At 42.7% G+C, this 18218-nt stretch overlaps 2 protein-coding genes across 3 annotated transcripts in view; both read left to right on the plus strand.

Moving 5' to 3' along the window:
* The first annotated feature begins 375 nt into the window (after positions 1 to 375).
* Positions 376 to 4979, plus strand: tmem9b (TMEM9 domain family, member B). The gene is made up of 5 exons (XM_076156155.1): positions 376 to 612; positions 1279 to 1370; positions 1470 to 1578; positions 1663 to 1800; positions 3306 to 4979. The coding sequence occupies exons 1-5, from the start codon at positions 538 to 540 to the stop codon at positions 3459 to 3461; spliced, it is 570 nt and encodes a 189-aa protein (XP_076012270.1). The 5' UTR covers positions 376 to 537; the 3' UTR covers positions 3462 to 4979.
* Positions 4980 to 5749: 770 nt separating this feature from the next.
* The window catches only part of dennd2b (DENN domain containing 2B), a 44477-nt gene continuing 32008 nt past the window's right edge, over positions 5750 to 18218 (plus strand). The window contains exon 1 of one of the 2 annotated variants that reach the window (XM_076155591.1): positions 5750 to 5852. The gene's annotated coding sequence lies outside the window, so the exon portion shown is untranslated. Of the gene's footprint in view, positions 5853 to 9504; positions 9659 to 18218 lie in introns of those variants that run through there. The other variant, XM_076155590.1, reaches the window with a different exon arrangement.

The raw sequence follows: 18218 nt of genomic DNA on the forward strand, positions 1-18218 counted from the left end.
TTGACACTTTTTGTACAGACTGTATTAATCGCTGACATGCAAGAAAACAATTCCTGCTTTTCAACTATTTTTTATAGTTAAATCACATTATTATTATTATTATAATTATTATTATTATTATTATTATTTCTAAATAGTTGATCTTATCTTATCTTAAATAGTTGAACTACGGTCTGCTCTTTGCTCTGAAAGTGATAATCCGGGTTTTTACCAAATTGTTGGATTGTTGACGATGATTTATATCTAAACTGGGTCACTGACACGGTTCGTTTGTCACGCTGAGCCTTCTAGTGAAGTTTGGAGTTTCCCATATGTCATTGAAAGCATCTTTATTGACTCTGTGGGCTCAGTCCGGAAGCTGACGTCACACAGTCCCGGACGCTTCACATCAGCTGCCCGGAAACTGAAACTGTTTATCCGAATTAGCTTGATGGCTAACCGCATCAGCTGATAGGCTGTTGTCGAACCGCTGACGACATTTTGTTTGCGATTTAAAGTTAAACCTCTTGGTTTGTGAATCTGTGACATACTGTGAAGATGAAGAAGCCTTCGCTCCTCTTCGAGCTTTTCACTTTGGTTTGTTTTATACTGTTAACTCAAGTGACAGCGAAGGTAAGTGTTATGCTCGCTAGGTTAGCTAGCATGAGACAGAAAATGCTGATAGTTCCACTCAATATCCTTCCTCTTAAGTATAAAACAGCGATTTGCACGCGACCACAGCAGCTAAGACGAAACAGGGCGGCAACGACGAGACGCTGAGGCCAATTCAGATTGATTGATAAATTGTGACCCTATCATATGACGCCGTTTACCACCAGCGCTGGAGGATTTGATTCCACTTTGAGAACCGTTGAAAGACTGAGGGGGCAAATTAGGTGAACAGGGGAACGAGTTTATAGCCACAAGTATTCAATGACCAGATCCCCGTTTGTCCGCCTCGTACGACTCACTGAAGCTTGAAGTGCCGGGCTTAGAATTTATCAATCAGCCCTCGATGATGCATATCGCTGGCTCCACATTTCATACGATACTTTAAGGGGTTTATATGAGGGAATGTCGCAGGGTAAGGTGGAGTGAGGGGTCATACCAGGTGAGTGAGGGTTCAGGCTGGTCTTCATGTGTTGACTCATAGTTTCATAATAATCATAATCACTGTATGCTGGTCTAGTTTGATCATCTTAGGTGTAATTTTACCGAGTTGTCGTGTCTGGCTCACAACTTATCAATCAGTTCTTGTACAATAACCAGCAGTTCCATTGATGCTCGCTCTCTTTCCAGAATTCAGAAGACTTTCGCTGTAAATGCATCTGCCCTCCATACAGAGAGTTCGAGGGCCACATCTACAAACAAAACGTCTCTCTCAAAGACTGGTAGGTGCAGCGCCATGGCATTAACATTCACCCTCACACCAGCTTCAGTCAGTGTGTCTCACTGGGCTCTTCCTCCTCCTCCTCCTCCTCCTCCTCCAGTAACTGCCTCCATGTGGTGGAGCCCATGCCGGTGGAAGGGAAAGACGTGGAGGCATACTGCTTACTCTGCGAGTGTAAATATGAAGAGAGGAGTTCAGGGACCATTAAGGTGAGTTTGCTATCAGCTGTCACTTTTCGCGTTTCAATAGAACATCCTAACTCAGCGGGACATGCGTGAACCTGTGACCATCAGGTGACCATCATCATATACCTGTCCATCCTGGGCCTGCTGCTGGTCTACATGGTGTACCTGACTCTGCTGGAGCCCATTCTGAAGAGGCGTCTGTTCGGACACTCGCAGCTCATCCAGAGTGACGACGACACCGCCGGGGTACGTGACCTTCTCTGTGTTATAGCATCAGTCGTCGTAGTAACACAGTGAGCCTGATAACTGTTGAATGTGTCGATGGTGATGCTGCTTTATACTGAATGGAACTTCTAATGTTTAATTCAACCCAATCACATTCAAGAGAGGGGCAGAAGCTCCTCTCAGTACAAAGCAGGCGACAACAACAATCAACACCTCATTACACTGTACAGGTGTATATCATAAAGTGGCTGCTAAGTGTGTGTGTGTAGAGTTCATCCACATCCCTTAATGCAAGACTCGTCACACTTGATTCAACCCATCGTGTGTGTGTGTGTGTGTGTGTGTGTGTGTGTGTGTGTGTGTGTGTGTGTGTGTGTGTGTGTGTGTGTGTGTGTGTGTGTGTGTGTGTGTGTGTGTGGTAAATGAACCACTGAGCGAGCAGATTAGTGACTCAGCCATGTCTCTTGAGGTTCAAACAAGGAAACTGAGCCCAGCGTCTCCAGCGCCGTTGTTTGCTCCAGCAGTGAGTCACGTCCCTGAGTCTCTGAACAAACGGCTTCAGTCGCCCCAGTGTGACGAGGACACGTTTCAGGAAGTGCAGTATAGTTTCTACTCTGCTGCAGTAACTCTAGATCCAATTCATAAAAGGGTTTGGTCCAGTATGTGGGAGGGCTCACTGCAGAATCCATTAGCAACCAGACCGGACGACTGCAGCGGCGGTGTTGCCTCCTGCATGACACAGGAACCCTCAGCTATCCTCCTGTTCACACACGCACACGCACACGCACACGCACACGCACACGCACACGCAGAGGATAAGCTGTTGTTTTCTGACTGTGGCTGATTTCTCACTGAAATCTGGTGCTGCCACATTAAATACACAGGAAGTTGGTGTCCTGGTCTGTTTAGTGGATTTATGATCCAGATAGGCTGCTTAACTATGATCGACACGCAACAATGCAAAGTGTAAATATTGGTCTAGTTTCCCTGGAGGAAGTTGGCAGTTAAAGGAGCGGCATTCCCATTCCCATACTGTCACTTATTCAAATCCTGCAAAAGTCATGGAATAGAAAACAATCTTTTGGAGAAAAATGACTTTCCTTTAAGTATTGGGAAAGTCGGGGAAAGTTTGAATCCCGACGGTCACATTGACAAGAGGAGCCAGAATCAGAGCGAAAGCAAGTGACATCATTTTATATCTTGGATCTCCACTTCTCAGCCCACCTTAGAGGAGCAGCCGGTGACCAGAGGAGACGTCCTCCTGCTATTCCACATTCTTATGCGATTAGGCAGTGAAATTAATTTATTGAATGTCATCTACAAATCCCTGCCGTCGTCACAGAGCCAGAGACATATGCAGTTTTAATAACGCTTATCTGAAAGACATAAATTGCAGCCGGAGAAGTTGGAGACACAGGATGTGGCGGGTGTGTGTTGATCTAAGTTTGTGTGTGGTTTATAATGACTTAGCTGAAACCTTTAGAGCTGTGATTCTGCCTTTCTGACATGCATTTGTGTGATTTCAGGACCAACAACCTTTTGCCAACGCTCACAACGTTCTTTCCCGTTCGCACTCTCGACCCAACGTACTCAACAAAGTGGAGCACGCACAGCAGCGCTGGAGGAGGCAGGTCCAGGAGCAGAGGAAGTCCGTGTTCGACCGCCATGTTGTCCTCAGTTAAACAGCCCCTGCGATTTAAATGTTCCTGGTGGAGTTTAAACACTGTGACGGAGCCCCGGTTACGTCCCCATATCTCTTATGCTTTGTACACACATATTCTTATTTGTGGGTTTGTATGTTTCCTAAGAAAGCATACGGTGGTGAAATTAGTTGTGCAGACATCGGCCTCAGATGTAGAATCAAAGCCACGACCTGTTTACTCCTACGGCTGCACGCACACACACACACAACTCCATTCAATCCGTTGCACTGAATTCCTTGCACAGAACACTTCAATATGATTTCCAACAACAAGCTGCATTCCGACTGCTGTCAAACCACAGAAGTGCCACGAGTGCCAAGTCACCTGGAATTTGAAATAACGCACAAATCAAGGCGGTACAAGCAGCTGGTTTGTACTTTGGACAAATTAATAGAAAGAGATGAATAAATCAGGTAAACCCAGACAAAATTGAAATGAATGACTTGTATCTGTGGTCCCTGTCTGATCTGCGAAGAAGTTCAGATTGGAATGCAGTGTTGTGTTTGGTTCACAGCTCGGTACAAATCAGTAGAGACAACAGCGACGAGTCAGTGGAGAGCCGGTGACATCGCACATATGTTCCATACTGTAATCCATCCAGGCTCAGCTAGAGGGACCATTTCTTCCATTTTCATTATTTGACTGTTTAGTTCAATGTAAGGGCTTTTTAAGGGTCGAGCTGTTATCTCGCCAGTCTTACAAACAGGAAGGATGAAGTCAATTAGATCTGGATCATATTTTTCAAAGCATCCTAATGGAGCATTTGGTGCTGGAATGTGAGCGTAGAACAGAAGTTACTGATTGCACCGGTGAACTGTCGGCACGGCGATGTTCCACTGCAGCTCTCACACAGGTCAGGTGTGTAAGTGTAGAACGGTGTAATATACAAATACTTTACCTCCTTTGCATTTGCATGTTTTATAATCCATCTTCTACATGTTTCAATCCTTCATCCCTCATCATAACTTCCTCTACTGCAATTGATTGAATTTGTTATTGGAAGGCGTTTGACTTGAGGCTCGATCCATAAAATCATGCTGTTTCTGTTTAATATCATAGTCAACCAACTCTACTATTGATCCTTAACTGTTCAAATCTGTGACCTCTTCAACTGCCTAATCTAATGTCCTGTCCCGTCTAACTTTAGCTCCGTAGTCAGGGTTCTTTGTCTCATGAGAGCGGCTTTGGTGTGAAAGGATGATCCGACTCCCGAGTTGTAAGAGTTTTATTTTGTGCAGAGTTGGACAGTGTGTATATGAGAAAGCCTTCAACGAACAAAACGTTTGGTGATCTACAAAAGTGTTCTTACCTGTTATATATGTGATACTTTGAAATAAATTTGTGTAATATTTGTGAATTTGTGTTGGAAATTGTTTGAAATGTCCTGCAGATCAAACCAAGTTGCTTTTCAATCATTTGTGACAAGAAAGTATGCAGAGTTTGGACTTTTGATGTAAATGAATGACTTAAACAACTTAAAATGAGTGATTTATATGAGAGGGGTTGTTGTCAGTAGGTATTTTCTGTTCATTCGTGAAACAGTATGCATGTGACAAATACTTTGAGTTGTAGTTAGAACCTCTTTCTGCAGTTCTGAATCCATCAAAATGTAAACTCTTTGTTAGGGTTCATGCCAGAGGTCCAGAAGTCCCAATAAGATCAATCCAATTTCATTTCTGTAATACTTTTCCAACAGAACTGCAACTCAAAGGGCTTTCCAGAGACATTTTTTTATTGACAGAGGTAATAAAGACACACAAATGCACAAAAGTCAGGAAAAATAACAACATAAAAAAAACAATGAGATTAAATAAATAAAACACGGAATAACAAGCAAATATTGGATAAGTAGAAATACAAAAATATAACAAAAACCCTGAATAAAGAAGTGCAAACACATTTAAAAGAATGGATCATGGAGAATATGGTCATAAACATGTCAGATTGTATTCCTTGGCATTGTAAGTTCCTACTGTATCTAATTCATGCCGCATTCAGAAAGACATTCCTCATTTTCCTTCAATTACAAACATCTGGACACCGCTGGCGCACAGCCAATCAAACTCGACTTCCCATCATTTCAAAAACCCCAGATCATAAAGCGAATCAAGACCTTTGTCACCGCTTTGATGGGTGAGATGATTCACTTTACAGGCTGCCTGCAAATATTTGGTAAGCCATGAGAATGATTTACATACAGCTGCGTCATCATTTCCTGCGCAGTCCACTTTTTTCCTTTTTTCCCCCCATAGCTGCTGCTGCTGCTGCTGTTATACAGACAGAGGAGGAAAAGTCACTTTTCAGGCTGCAACAGAGCTTCAGCTCCACAATGGATCACTGAGGAAACCCTGCAGCAGCTCACAAACACAGGTACTACACTCGCCATTCACCGCGTTCACACTTCATTTAAAGAAAATCAAACATGACTATAACAATATTTAGAAACTTTACAACAGCACTTGTGTTATCTAATGACAGTTTTGTTGACTGGAACGTTCGTCTGTTCATGCATTCTGCGGTCTGTAGTGTTGATTAGATTCTTAAGTGGAGTTATTCATCCATGCTGGCTGTCATCGCTGTTGGAAAAGCGTCTTTGTTTGCTGAGGACGACTGAAGTCTTTGGCCATCAACTGGTCTGCTGCAATGTCAAGGGCTGGACTACAGGGGGCGCCTCAGCCTTTGATTTTGATCTGTCCCAAATATGCGAACTGGGAGGAGGAAAGATGGAACATGTTGCTGCTGACACACACACACACACACACACACGCACACACACACACACACACACACACACACACACACACACACACACACACAATATTCTTCATGGAAAACGGTGAAACTCATGCTGTGGCTGTTGTCGACAAAGAATATCATACCTTTTCATAAAAGCTGTAATCTTCAGCACTGTTGTCTGTGTTACATTCATCATTCTCATTCTTTTAGTGGCCACAACACACTGTTTTTGCTCAAGGAAGGAGTTTATTTGAATTCCTCTGCACAAGATTCCAGTGTTTAAATGCGAGGTTGGCAGATTGCATTGGATTGAGTTTTGTATTGATTGATTATTATGCAGACAGTATTGATGATCATTCCTGCTGCAGAGTTGGGCTCAGATGTTGTTTCTGTCAGTGGGAGGCAGCGGTGGTGAATGGATTAATGTGGTCAATGTGGAAATCAGGAATTCCCCTCATGTTTGCTCCAGGGCACAATGGCAGGAGCAGCAGTGGTTGTAGTTTTCTCCATAGACTCCATGTATTCAAATGAAAACACACTTTAACTGTGCTTGAGGCTGCAGCATTCAGTGTAATATGAATCATCCCAACAAGTTATGTCTCCATTCACGTAAAACATCGCATCTGCAAGTGCTTAAAAAGACCACATCTAGTTAAAAGTTAGATTGAAAGAAACTAACAAACCAAACCAATAATAGTACAAATCTGTAATTCATGGTGACTGAGATTGAACCTACGCAGACTTAAGACCATGACTTTACGGCCTTACTGTGTTTTGGTCCCAGCTGTAGTTCTAACACACATCAGCGATTCTTCAGAGAGTACAGGGTGTCCCGCTGGACGTGTTGTGTCCATGTTCTGTCCTCTCCATCAGCACTGACAGGCTGTATCTCATAAGCAGGACCGTTGATAAGACGTGTCAACATAACTCAACTTAACGCTGGAGTTAAACTGTTGCCTCGGGCCTTTTCTGACACTAAACATGGTGTTTATTGCATAGAACACATCTTAATGATACGATACTGCAGGTGATTGTATGATAGTGTAATGATTTGGAGTCCAAACTGCTCACCAGTGCTGGTTGCTTTTAATTTCAAAGTTGTCTCTCGACCCACTAACCCTTGGTTATCTACCAGACGCTGACAAAAGGAATCTGACATGAATATTTGGAATGTAGGTGAGAAAAGTCTGACAGCCGTGTGAAGGAATCACGTTCAACGTCTTGGAAAATTGGAATATGTTGGATCCTTTACCCTTTTGGGTTTTAAATTGAGTTTATTGTGTCTACAGCAGCGTATGAATGATTGTGACTGTATGTGAGGGCTTTGGGAGATGATGATGAGGAAGCTTGACAGTCTTAAACCTTTAAAGTGAACGTTTGGGAGCGTGGCACAATGGAGCGCCTTGTCACGGCAGTAAGGATGTGATTCTTTTGTTTGCATGTGAATGTAACATGGCACAGATGCATGTTTGGGTTTGGGCTTTGTTTGATGTTCCCATGTCATGTAGGCCGAAGCCAAACGCAGCTCCACATGAGAAGCCCAAATGGAATTACGGCTGGTGGAACACGCAAATTCCAGGGATGTCAGGTGGTTGCATTCTGGTAAAACAGACCACAAAAAGGAATCAAAGTTTGTTGTTGTCTCGGTCTTTTGTGGATCTGCTGTGTCTCCAGGAAGGAGATTCATTGGAAACCCATGAAAAACTGAGAGAAGCTGTAGTGGCAGATCATTGGGCTTCCTGCTGACTGTAAAGACGACTGTCTGGGTTTTGTGACTTCCTCTGTTCCCAAGTCTGTGGAATGATAAGAAGCCACAAGAGACTGAATGGAACAGGGCTGTGTGTGTGAGAGGAGATTTATAGATGAGGATATCTTACTATTTTGCAGTAAACATGTTGCATGTAGTTGTTTAGAGAGATAACCACCAATGGCAAAGGGAGAGAAAGACAAGAGCCCAGTACTTCAAAGGCCATAAGAGGAAATGATGAAAGTACAGGCTGGCGAACAAATACAAGAACTCCATGCAGCGTGTTATTGTCAAGGCCCCATTATACTTTATACTTAACCCAACAAATCAAAACGCCAAGCTGATGACCTCATGGTAAATCAGATACAGAACTTCCTTTACTTCTTTACACTGAATCCGTCTGCCAAGCGATTGTAGCTGACTATGCAGAGATGATTGTGCAGAGACAGTGTGCTTGTGTTGGCGTCTGTTGATCAGAGATTATGCATGGAGCAATATTTGATGGATTAACTGCCAAACAAATCCGATTCTTCATTGATGTTTGTTTTGTTTGTGTTGTGAAGTGAACAGCCCTTCCAGTCTTTCTAAAGTAAAGCTAGGAGCAAACCAGAGATGTTTTTATGTAATCTTGTCTCTGTAGATGCACAGACTGGATATGAATGTGTGCTTTTATATGAGCTGACATCTCACAAGAACAAAAGATTCACTTTATAATTCAGTGAATTCTCCAGAACCACAGTCACAGCTCAGAGGTTAAATTTGAGAATATTACGTTTTGGTAGAATATTTACATTTTTGAGGTTCATGCCTGCGGCTGAGCTCCATAGGAACTCCACACTTATGGTGAAGTCCCAGGCTGCATGCTTTAGGATCAGGGACACGCCTTGCATATACAATAATTATCTCAAATGGTTTAAGACAGGTATGGTACTGTAATTTAGAAGCTGGGAGATATGGAATTTTCAAAAGACACTGGATGAAATGATGGTGTATCCATGAGGAATTTAGAAGAAATTAAAAAGTCTTTCTTTCTTTGTTTCTTTCCCTCCCACCTATTTCCTGCATTCTTCTGTTTTTCACTCTTTTCTGTCAATTCACCAGAGTAAAAATGTGTCTTTAATTATTACATCGTTTTCAATATTATTACAATCATTGCGGAAGGAGCCAATCTTGCACCCTTTTACTTTTGATACGAAAGTAAATGACTTTTACTTTACTTTTACTACTATTACTACTTCTTTAACATAGATAGATAGATCGATAGATAGATCGATAGATAGATAGATAGATAGATAGATAGATAGATAGATAGATAGATAGATAGATAGATACACACACAGACACATATCCCCTAATGAATATGCAAACATGCGGCTTTCACCATGACAATAAACGCAGCTGAATGCCTGTCTCAAGGGCAGGGGGCCAAATCCCTGAAAAATGGGGGGCAAACAACCGATCTCCATGGCAACAAGTCCTGCCTTCCCCTCCGCAGCGAGCCCGGAGAGGAGGCAGGATTTCGCTTTCCTTTTTTCGGGGGGGTTTTGTTGGAAAGACATGAGTCGGAGTTGATTGAGGAAGGCAGGTATCCGGCCACAGTTTACTTTGCACCGAGCAGACGAGAGGGATTGTGCTTCTCAAAGGGATTATAATCTGTTGAGAAACGGCCATGGATGTGAGGAGAAACTGCGAGGTAAAGCCGCTTGATTCTTTTCTAACTTCAGTGATAAAACGCGTCTTTGAGGAGGAAGGTTTCACGGTTTAGACGCAGGAAGCCGGTGAAAGTGTCGAAACAATGACAGAAAACGCTGTAAGAAAGTTGCAAGGTGCGTTCAAGTGTAGACACAATGTCCCTGTGACCATATTTGGTCATGGACATGTTCAGAGGGGAAATGGAGTTTAGCGGGGTGACCACAGTGTGTTTGTTAGTGACCCTTTGAACGGAGCACAGGGTCCCAGCGGGCTGTAATTACACCGAGATACCGTCAAACATCCACAACAGCAGGCAGCGGCAGAGAAGCAGAGAGTCCAGAGCCCCTCATCTTTCACTTGAACTCTTTCTCTCTCTCTCTTTCTCTGTCCCCCTCTGTGGTTCTCTGGCTAGAATTCACCTGAAAATTCTCTAACCTGTTTTGTTTGTTTAACTTGCTATCTATCTATCTATCTATCTATCTATCTATCTATCTATCTATCTATCTATCTATCTATCTATCTATCTATCTAAATTAAAGTTAATCTATGCTAGTAATATCATTTGTTTCATCATCACATCAGAAGATCAAACTGGCTACAGGTTTGGTCTCGGAACAGTTTTAAAGTCTAACCTGGTTAGTAAGTCACTAACTACTAGTTGTTGACCAATGTGACCAAAGATGTGACCTAACTAAGCACTAGTATGTTAACTATTGACCTTTTAATCCTCCACTGGCTGTTGTTTTGTGTGACGTTATCCAAGTCCAAGTGAAGTCACAACTCAGTGGAGACAAAATCAAAACAGAGTCGCAAGTGTTACGTCAAGTTACGTCAAGTTAAACCAGGAAACCTCTGACTCAAATAGATTTGAGTGACATAAATCTGACTAGAGTCTATAATCATGTAAAACCAAATACACAAACAGAATGTACTGAAATCGGTACGAAACACATTCTTATTGTGTTTCAATCTGTTAAATCTGTTGTTTATACAGGATATTAGGTTTCACAAACAAAACTCCAGTCTCTGTGAATTCTCTTATCTTACAGTATAATGTCGTACAGTGAGTGAAAGCTTTGGCAGTGTTTTCAACACCAGCTGTCTTTTGTCGTGAAAGAAAAGCTTTCTATTGTGCCGGTCAGACAATAAGCCTCCTCTTGATGGACTGAACTGTGGAGGTCCTCCGCTCTCCCCACACGCCACCCCTCGCTGCATGTTAGTTAGTTAGTCAGTTTGGTGTGGTGCTTTTGGCGTTCAATGTTGAGAAATCATGTGAGAATTCCATCCACTCACGTCATCAAAATGAGTTCATAAAATGTTCAGTTACCCAGCAAACATACAAACAAACAAACAAACATTCCCGGATTTTTTTCGTCCAATTTAATCAACCATAAAGTCAAACATCCAACTAAATCTGTTATTAAACTTTTTATGAAATACTTAAATCAGTTAGTCTCTGAAAAGCTGAAGGTGCTGCTCGTGCTCCTGTTATCTGAGCCGTCCTCCTGCCAGCTTCAGGGAGAATTCGGATCGTTTTTTGTCTTTCTGGGGAAAAGAGTTGAACTGTTAAAGGCTGAAACTCCATATTTGCCCTTTATTGACCCAGAAGAGGTTGCTGCAGACGTTTTCACCAGTACTTTACAGCTTCACATCTGGGCTGCTGAGTACAGTCTGGTGCTTATAGCCAGAGAGGAGGACTGGCTGTAGGGGAAGTCAGCTGATGTAGAGGTGGAATACTTCTGTATCAGTTTATCTCATCTGATCCTTTGATCTAAATCAGTGTTCTTCATGCATATGTTACATTTTAAAACTTTAATATAAATCCAATTCTGACAATATTCAAAGTTTAGGGCTTGTAACTTGACAGACTTGTCAGTGTGTTTCAGTGACTGTTGACTTACATAAGAGTGTCAAAACAACGGCTTGGTCCCACCTTTGGGGATACTGTGTCCATAAAGCCAAAGCTGTGTCGGAACATGATAAAGATCTGACACACACACTGAATAAATATGGTGCAGTCCTGTTGTAGTGAATCTGAACAGACTCCCAGCAGGCAGCCGTGATGAGATCTGGTGGCATTTGATGTCGGTTGTCTCCACTTCATACTGGGTTACGAGCTCAAATATGCGGCTAGGTTGCTCGGGTTTTTACTTAATTTGCCCCCAAGACTGCATAAAAATAGAAATAAAACACATACTGTCGGCTCTAATGCTGTGTTCCATTCAAAAGTTAGAACTTTGAACCCAACATTTCACGACCCACAATGCCAGATGTAAAGAAGAAGTATGGTTGAACAGAAGAAACTGGTCTCCATGTGGCAAGGTCATAAAGTCCTGAAACGTCAGCACAGGGTTTTAATTGTAAATCGTAAATGAACAATACACTGAAAAAGGCGATTGGCACATCAGTTTGAGTTGTCTGTAATGCACCATAAGCTCTCTCTGTTCTGAGTGCCTGAACATGTAAACAACATCGCTTAATTTTCCCCTTTCTGCTGATCTGACAAGTTTAGAGACAAGAACACGAGTCTGTCTTCAGACTCTGACTAAAGCGAAGCCCCAACCATCTCCACACTCCTCGTTGTCTTCACTGCTGCCCTGTTCTGCCCAGAGTTTGTAATTGGTTTCTTCTCCATTACATTATTGAAGTTCACTGTATCGCTCTATCACTTCAGTTGGCTGCTTTTGCTATGTGAAGTAGGTGAGACAAAGTTGTGGCGCTTATAAGGAAAAATAGCACCAAGCTAAAAATTGTTTTTACAAGGAGTTACCATCATGTAGTACAACACAATTCTGATTGGAAATCCACACCATATGTTAAGTTTTGGCAAGCACAACTCCAATATTTGCACTGGTTCAGGAGATCTGAAAGCTTGTTAGTAAAAGCCAGTGACCAAGCTCTGACATCATTGGATATCATTTTCCCAAAGCTCATTATTTTGTAGTTTTATTTCACTTTAATACACTAATACTGATTTCATTTCCTTCTTTCCTTCCTTTATTCCTGAGAGTTTGGACAAAGCATCTGTGTATAACAAGTGCGTTTCCACAAGATGTCTTGATTTTATAATTGTATTATGTTTCCTTCAGTGTAACCATGATTGGTTTCTTGCTGACTATTTGGAAATTGACTTAAAATTTCCATATTTGGATGGAATCCTTGGAAATTTAAACTTCTGTCTACGTTCCCAAACTGTTCATGTTCTGAAAGAGGCAACTAGTTTGAAAATGACGTTAAATCTACAGTCACTGCAGACAAAACACAACACGGCACAGATGATGCATAAGGAGTCATTGTGTTTAGTTTGATTAGGTAGTGCGTGACTTTGATACAGGGGCTAACACAAGAATATGTGTTGTCTGCTCCACATCCTTGTAAAGTCAGAGGCTGTGTGCCAGAGGTCAGTGCTGTGACACAGATTCTAGCCCCCCTGCTGCAGCTCAGATGGATATAAGCCTGTTTTCCACATGCTTGCCTCTGCAGCTGTGCATGCTCATATCTAGGTTACACTGAAGGCTTTTTCCTCTTTTCCACAAAGAGAAAAATATGTCATGATTGCCCTGAAAAAAAAGCTGAAATGGCTACAAAGAAAAGGTGGAGGAGATAAAAAAAGGAATGGGTTCCACCTGGCCCACGGAGAAATGGTGGCGGGATTGCAGAATCTGTGACGGAGTATGTGGGTAATTTTGTAGGAATGGCAATGTGTAACTGCCAGTACGCAGAAAAATGGGTGGTTTTCTTGTACACAAAGACGCTGGGGTGTGGAAGGAATGACTACAAGGGCCTCAACTGCCCTCCAAAAAGCCATGTCCTCAGATAAAAGACAAACTGGCTCGTTTTGTGGAAAGGAGACAAAGGTTGGCCTTTCCTAAAGCAGCTGTAGCTTTGTGCCTTTGATAAAGTGCAGATTATTTACAGGGCACATACATCCAGAGTGCAATGCATCAGGCTCCCAGGCCCAACTGAGACGTTTTGTTTTCCCAACTGTGTTTGTCCTACGGTACAAGGTTATGTGTGTGGACAGTCCATATGTCTGTTGTAAATGCTTTTATGTGGACTGTATTATGCTGGGCTGTGCGTCGGGGCCGGACCCCCTTCTACTAGGATATTTATGCAGTAACTCAACTCCCACACTCACATGCTCTGTGAACGTCCCAACTCAGCCGGCTCAAACCCCCTTTGTCCCGAGTGGACAAAACTTGTCTTTCTGCAGATACCGAAACAATGGCCTGGATCAGTGTGTGGGCTCATGCAGTCATGTCAGCCAGTGCTGCCACGTCTGGAATGAGTTGAGAATTTTCACATTTTCACTCTTCCTCTCCCTATTGGAAGCTCCACAGTGTTTCTCTAAACCTTGAAGGCAGGATGCTGATCAGCAGAAGCGGAGGACCTGTTGGCAGGAGAAGCTGAGGAGCAGCCGTTAGTCTGTATTCATGTATGTGTCATTGCTTGTTTCTTAGGATAAACAAAGTGTGTCATGGCGCTTAAAGGAGGTTTGTTCATGGTGACGTCCGCACTGTGTTACATCAATGTCAACGTCAGCGTGTTTTGTGTTCATAGATAGTGCCGGGTTGGGGCCTGGCCCTCGGCAGTAAAGTGGGTGTCGTACTGCCCCCAGAAGAGAAGTTGGAGGTTTAGGGTGAACCTGTAACCCAAGAGTGTCCAAGTGTGACTCAACCTGACACAATCTCTGTCTGAGAGCCACCCGGTCCAACATAGAGCAGGGAGTTCTTAATACGAGCCAGACTGACAGAATACTCTCTCTCTCTCTCTCTCCCTTGGTGATTGAATCACTGAGGTAGAGAGGAAGCTCTGCCTCCTAATGACATGGGGGTAATGTTACACTTTACTGCTTATTCAGGATCCCACACTCTCGCTGCTGCAGCTGCTCGTGGGGAGACGGAGCAGTGAACTGGCCAGCTGAACCCAGACATGATATTTTAAATGTGGCCTGAGCTTGATTTTTATCTTAGAAATGATGGCCAAATATGGCCTCACTTCACATGAACACTTGTGTCCCGTCGTGTTCAGACAGTCAGAAGGTCTAGCAACAAAACACTGGTGACGTTGGGGTCTTGGAATCAATCACTGTGATCCTGAAATGATCCTGTTAGGAGACCTGTGGAAACTTTGAAGGTTCCCATTGAGCACTGGCTCTGCAAACCAGCATCTTGTCTCTGCAAAAAATGCCCTCAGAGTGAACAGGGAGTGCCAGGTGGTGAAGTTTGAGAGCTTGCATATTTTGTGTGTAGCCTTTGTTGAATGAGAAAGAAAGTCTTGGCATTGAGTCCAGGTGTTTCCACCCCCCCCACCACCTCCCCCCCTGTGCTCTCACCACATTCTCTAATATTCTCAATGCAGCCTGATGGATAGAGCAAATATTAGTACATTCCTGCATGTGGTGGGGAGTGCTGTGTATCAGATGATCTGTCAAATCTGACATGGCCAAGGACTTGTGGATTCCTTTTTTTAACCTAATTGATTCACACACACACGCGCACACACACACACACACACGCACACACACACACACACACACACACACACACACACACACACACACTGATAAAAGGCTTACTTTTTAACCACATCTCCCTCTCAAGGACATGTGGAACAAAGTGCTTCTTTATTCCAGCCCACAGTCTAATGGAGACACTGTTTGAGGCTAATTTCACCAATATGCTGTCACATATTTATTTGTAGCCTACGTCTGAAGAAGAACATAATGAAGCCAGGAAATTAGTAGGAGACACATACAGTTAATTAGCTTGTCTGAACTTTGAAGATGAATGCCTCGACCTCCTCCTCTCCTCTCTATATTGTCTGTTTTATTTGTTGTCCAACTCTATCTTCTCCTTTTCCCAGTTCACTTTTTGTATTGATTCCTTTGTAAATAAGTTTAATATTTTGATCCTGTTACATGATACTGATCTGTAGTTTCTGTAATGGAACTTTCTACTTATAGTTCTTATCCCTTAAGGGCCCGACCATTATCCCACGCCATAGTAGATTGTTAACTGAATCTCTTAGCATTAAGTAACTAAGTCTTCTAAGTCTAAGTCTTTGTCCTCTGTGCTGTTTGAATACGGCCCTGTGTCTCGAGCTCCAAGGCAACAGGACTTGTTTAGTCTTGAGGATGTTCCACTCTCTCAAGTAGCTCCTTCAGCTCTGACTCAGATGTGGGAAGTAATCTAGTCCACTTTCCTTGATCTGCTACTATTAGATATGAGCTGGAGGACAGAGATGACGCGGATGACACTCAGCCAAAGCTTATACAATCTAATACTGATGTCATCTGTTGCCTAAAGAGGTCTCACTCTGCCTCAAACTGTGCCAGTGTATATGTCATCATCACTAGGAGTCAAGTGTGTCTTTAAATCACTATAGAGAGAAGGAATGTTTCCGTACTTCTGACTACTTCTGTTGGTTCGGACTTTTCAACAGAAACTCTGTGTGGATTCTGGTTGAATGCACTTCAAAGATGCTGTGGATGTGGGTTAGAAGTGCTTGTTTACAGCCTGTGGCTCTGTGACGAGATGGTATCAGACGCCAGGAAGTCCCTGGGCTAACGCCTTGGTGTTTGCATTGCAGAGCCAGTCTCATACCTCTGTGGCCCATTCCTCTGCCTTAAAGGCTCAATTGGACAAATTAATAAAATTTTAAGAAAATGAGCACTGCTCTCAAGATAACAGAATCTCCCCCTAATATTTTATGTTTGAGTTAACGACTAATTCAAATGTCTCAATCTACACAATCAGACAAGAGAGTGTTTGGATACTGTTGAGCAAATAAACCAGTTAGTGACTCAAACCTTCAAATACAGATTTTCCATGAATACTGTATATTTATTCAGCAGCCATTTGTCAGTAATGTTAATATATTTAGACTGGGTGTCTGCCTGGAGTTAATGAAAGGGCAATAATTTAGAATCATATCTTCCTACAGGCACTTTGCTGCCTTAACACACACTTATAGACTTATGGCTTTGGCTCATATTTGCAGCCCAAATAGAAGAAAAACATCCTTAACACTCTCCATGCTATAAATCTGCCTGAGGCTGACTGATTAAGGGGAATAATGTTGGTAGATTTATGCACTTTTATTACGAGATTATCATTTCTGTTCACATGAAATGCATCATAGAAGCTGCAGCACCTCATTACTCCTCTGCATCTTTGTGCTCTTATTCTGTAATACATTTCACTTACTCCATATCTCAGAGTAACAGAGCAGCACAGGCAGATCTTTCTGCAGGACAGGAGCGCTTCACTCTTTGTTTGATCAAAATAATGATGAACGCTTGCTCCTCTTAACCGGCGACAGTTACAGGAAATAGCTGACAGCAGGAATGCCGCCTTTCTCCTCGTCTGTCTCTATAGAACTGAGCTCCACTACTGGTTGGCTGGCTACTTCATACAACAACTTCCTGTAAACAAGTCACGCTGCCAGGCACCCTCCCATCCTCCACCTCTGATCCCGAGGGGTCTCCATTTGACCTCCTTACACACCAGAACAGTCATTTTCAGCTGAAGAATGGAAGTTGAAGGTTTTCTTAGTGGGGTCATTGCTGCACTGGAAAAAGTGATTTTCAGGGTAATAACCTCCGGTTTGATGGGAGGATTTTGCTAATTGGTGCTCTGATGTGAGATTAAGTCCAGGAAATGTTTATTGCAAGGAACGCTGCCTCTCAGCTTTTCCTGCTGTCAGAATGCATTTTAAGTGTTAAATGGGAGATTAAACTAATGGGCATTCCCCACAGAAGAGAAGAGAAGGAATTACTGCTCACTGCTGCCATCTATGTCAGATGCAGGGGTCCAGTCAGTCAACAAACAAGCCCCCAATATATCCCAAAATTAGATGTCAAATAATCTGCATGGATGTGAGGTTCATGTACCTTCTGCGTGATGTCACTTTGGTCCTCTGTTTATGTCAGTCGTACCTGCAAGTGTAAGAATAAAACTAAAGGAAAACTGCAGCAATGTGGGCTGTTAACACACTTACCTGCTCTCTGACTTCTTTAAACACACAGTCACAGAGACAGATAGCGGGGAGTGTGTGGAGCGAGAGTCTTATACACAGGCACTAACATGACGTGTGTGAAGAAGTGTGTGCACATCTGCTATGGATGATGTGTCCCTCTGCTGCCAGTATCTGTGTCCTTAAGGGAGTCTAATCCATCCTCAAGCCCCAACGTGTTCCTGGAGCCAACGCCTAGTGGCCATTAGAGAAGTTGCATTTTAAGGCAAAGGCCCTGATAAAGACAGATGTTCTTTAGTTTTAGACAAATTCCAAGTCCCATGAAGTGGCAGAGTGTAACTGCAGCCTTACATGCAGGTGGAACATGTACTCTTCTCCAGTTGAGGTAATAAATAGACTTAGATAGTCAAATAATGTTTATTTTGAACAACAGACCTAGATTACGCAATTTTAAATCGATTTACTGAAGCATAGAAACGTTATAATCACAGTAATCTAACTTTATACATTTGGCGCGCTGACAGTACAGACAGAAGATTGGAGTGTAGTGCGTCTATAAACACAGTGATTGAGTTCGACATTTT

This window comes from Genypterus blacodes, unplaced genomic scaffold (assembly GCF_046128005.1).
Source record: "Genypterus blacodes isolate CSIRO-AG114 ecotype Tasmania unplaced genomic scaffold, CSIRO-AGI_Gbla_v1 ptg000067l_1, whole genome shotgun sequence".
Taxonomy (NCBI): Eukaryota; Metazoa; Chordata; class Actinopteri; order Ophidiiformes; family Ophidiidae; genus Genypterus; species Genypterus blacodes.

What these genes read in the sequence shown, in the direction of transcription:
- tmem9b (XM_076156155.1), top strand. Translation starts at nt 538, where the DNA reads ATGAAGAAGCCTTCGCTCCTCTTCGAGCTTTTCACTTTGGTTTGTTTT. An exon ending in AACGTCTCTCTCAAAGACTG is followed by an intron (nt 1,371 to 1,469) that starts GTAGGTGCAGCG and finishes CTCCTCCTCCAG; the next exon opens with TAACTGCCTCCATGTGGTGG. An exon ending in GGAGTTCAGGGACCATTAAG is followed by an intron (nt 1,579 to 1,662) that starts GTGAGTTTGCTA and finishes TGTGACCATCAG; the next exon opens with GTGACCATCATCATATACCT.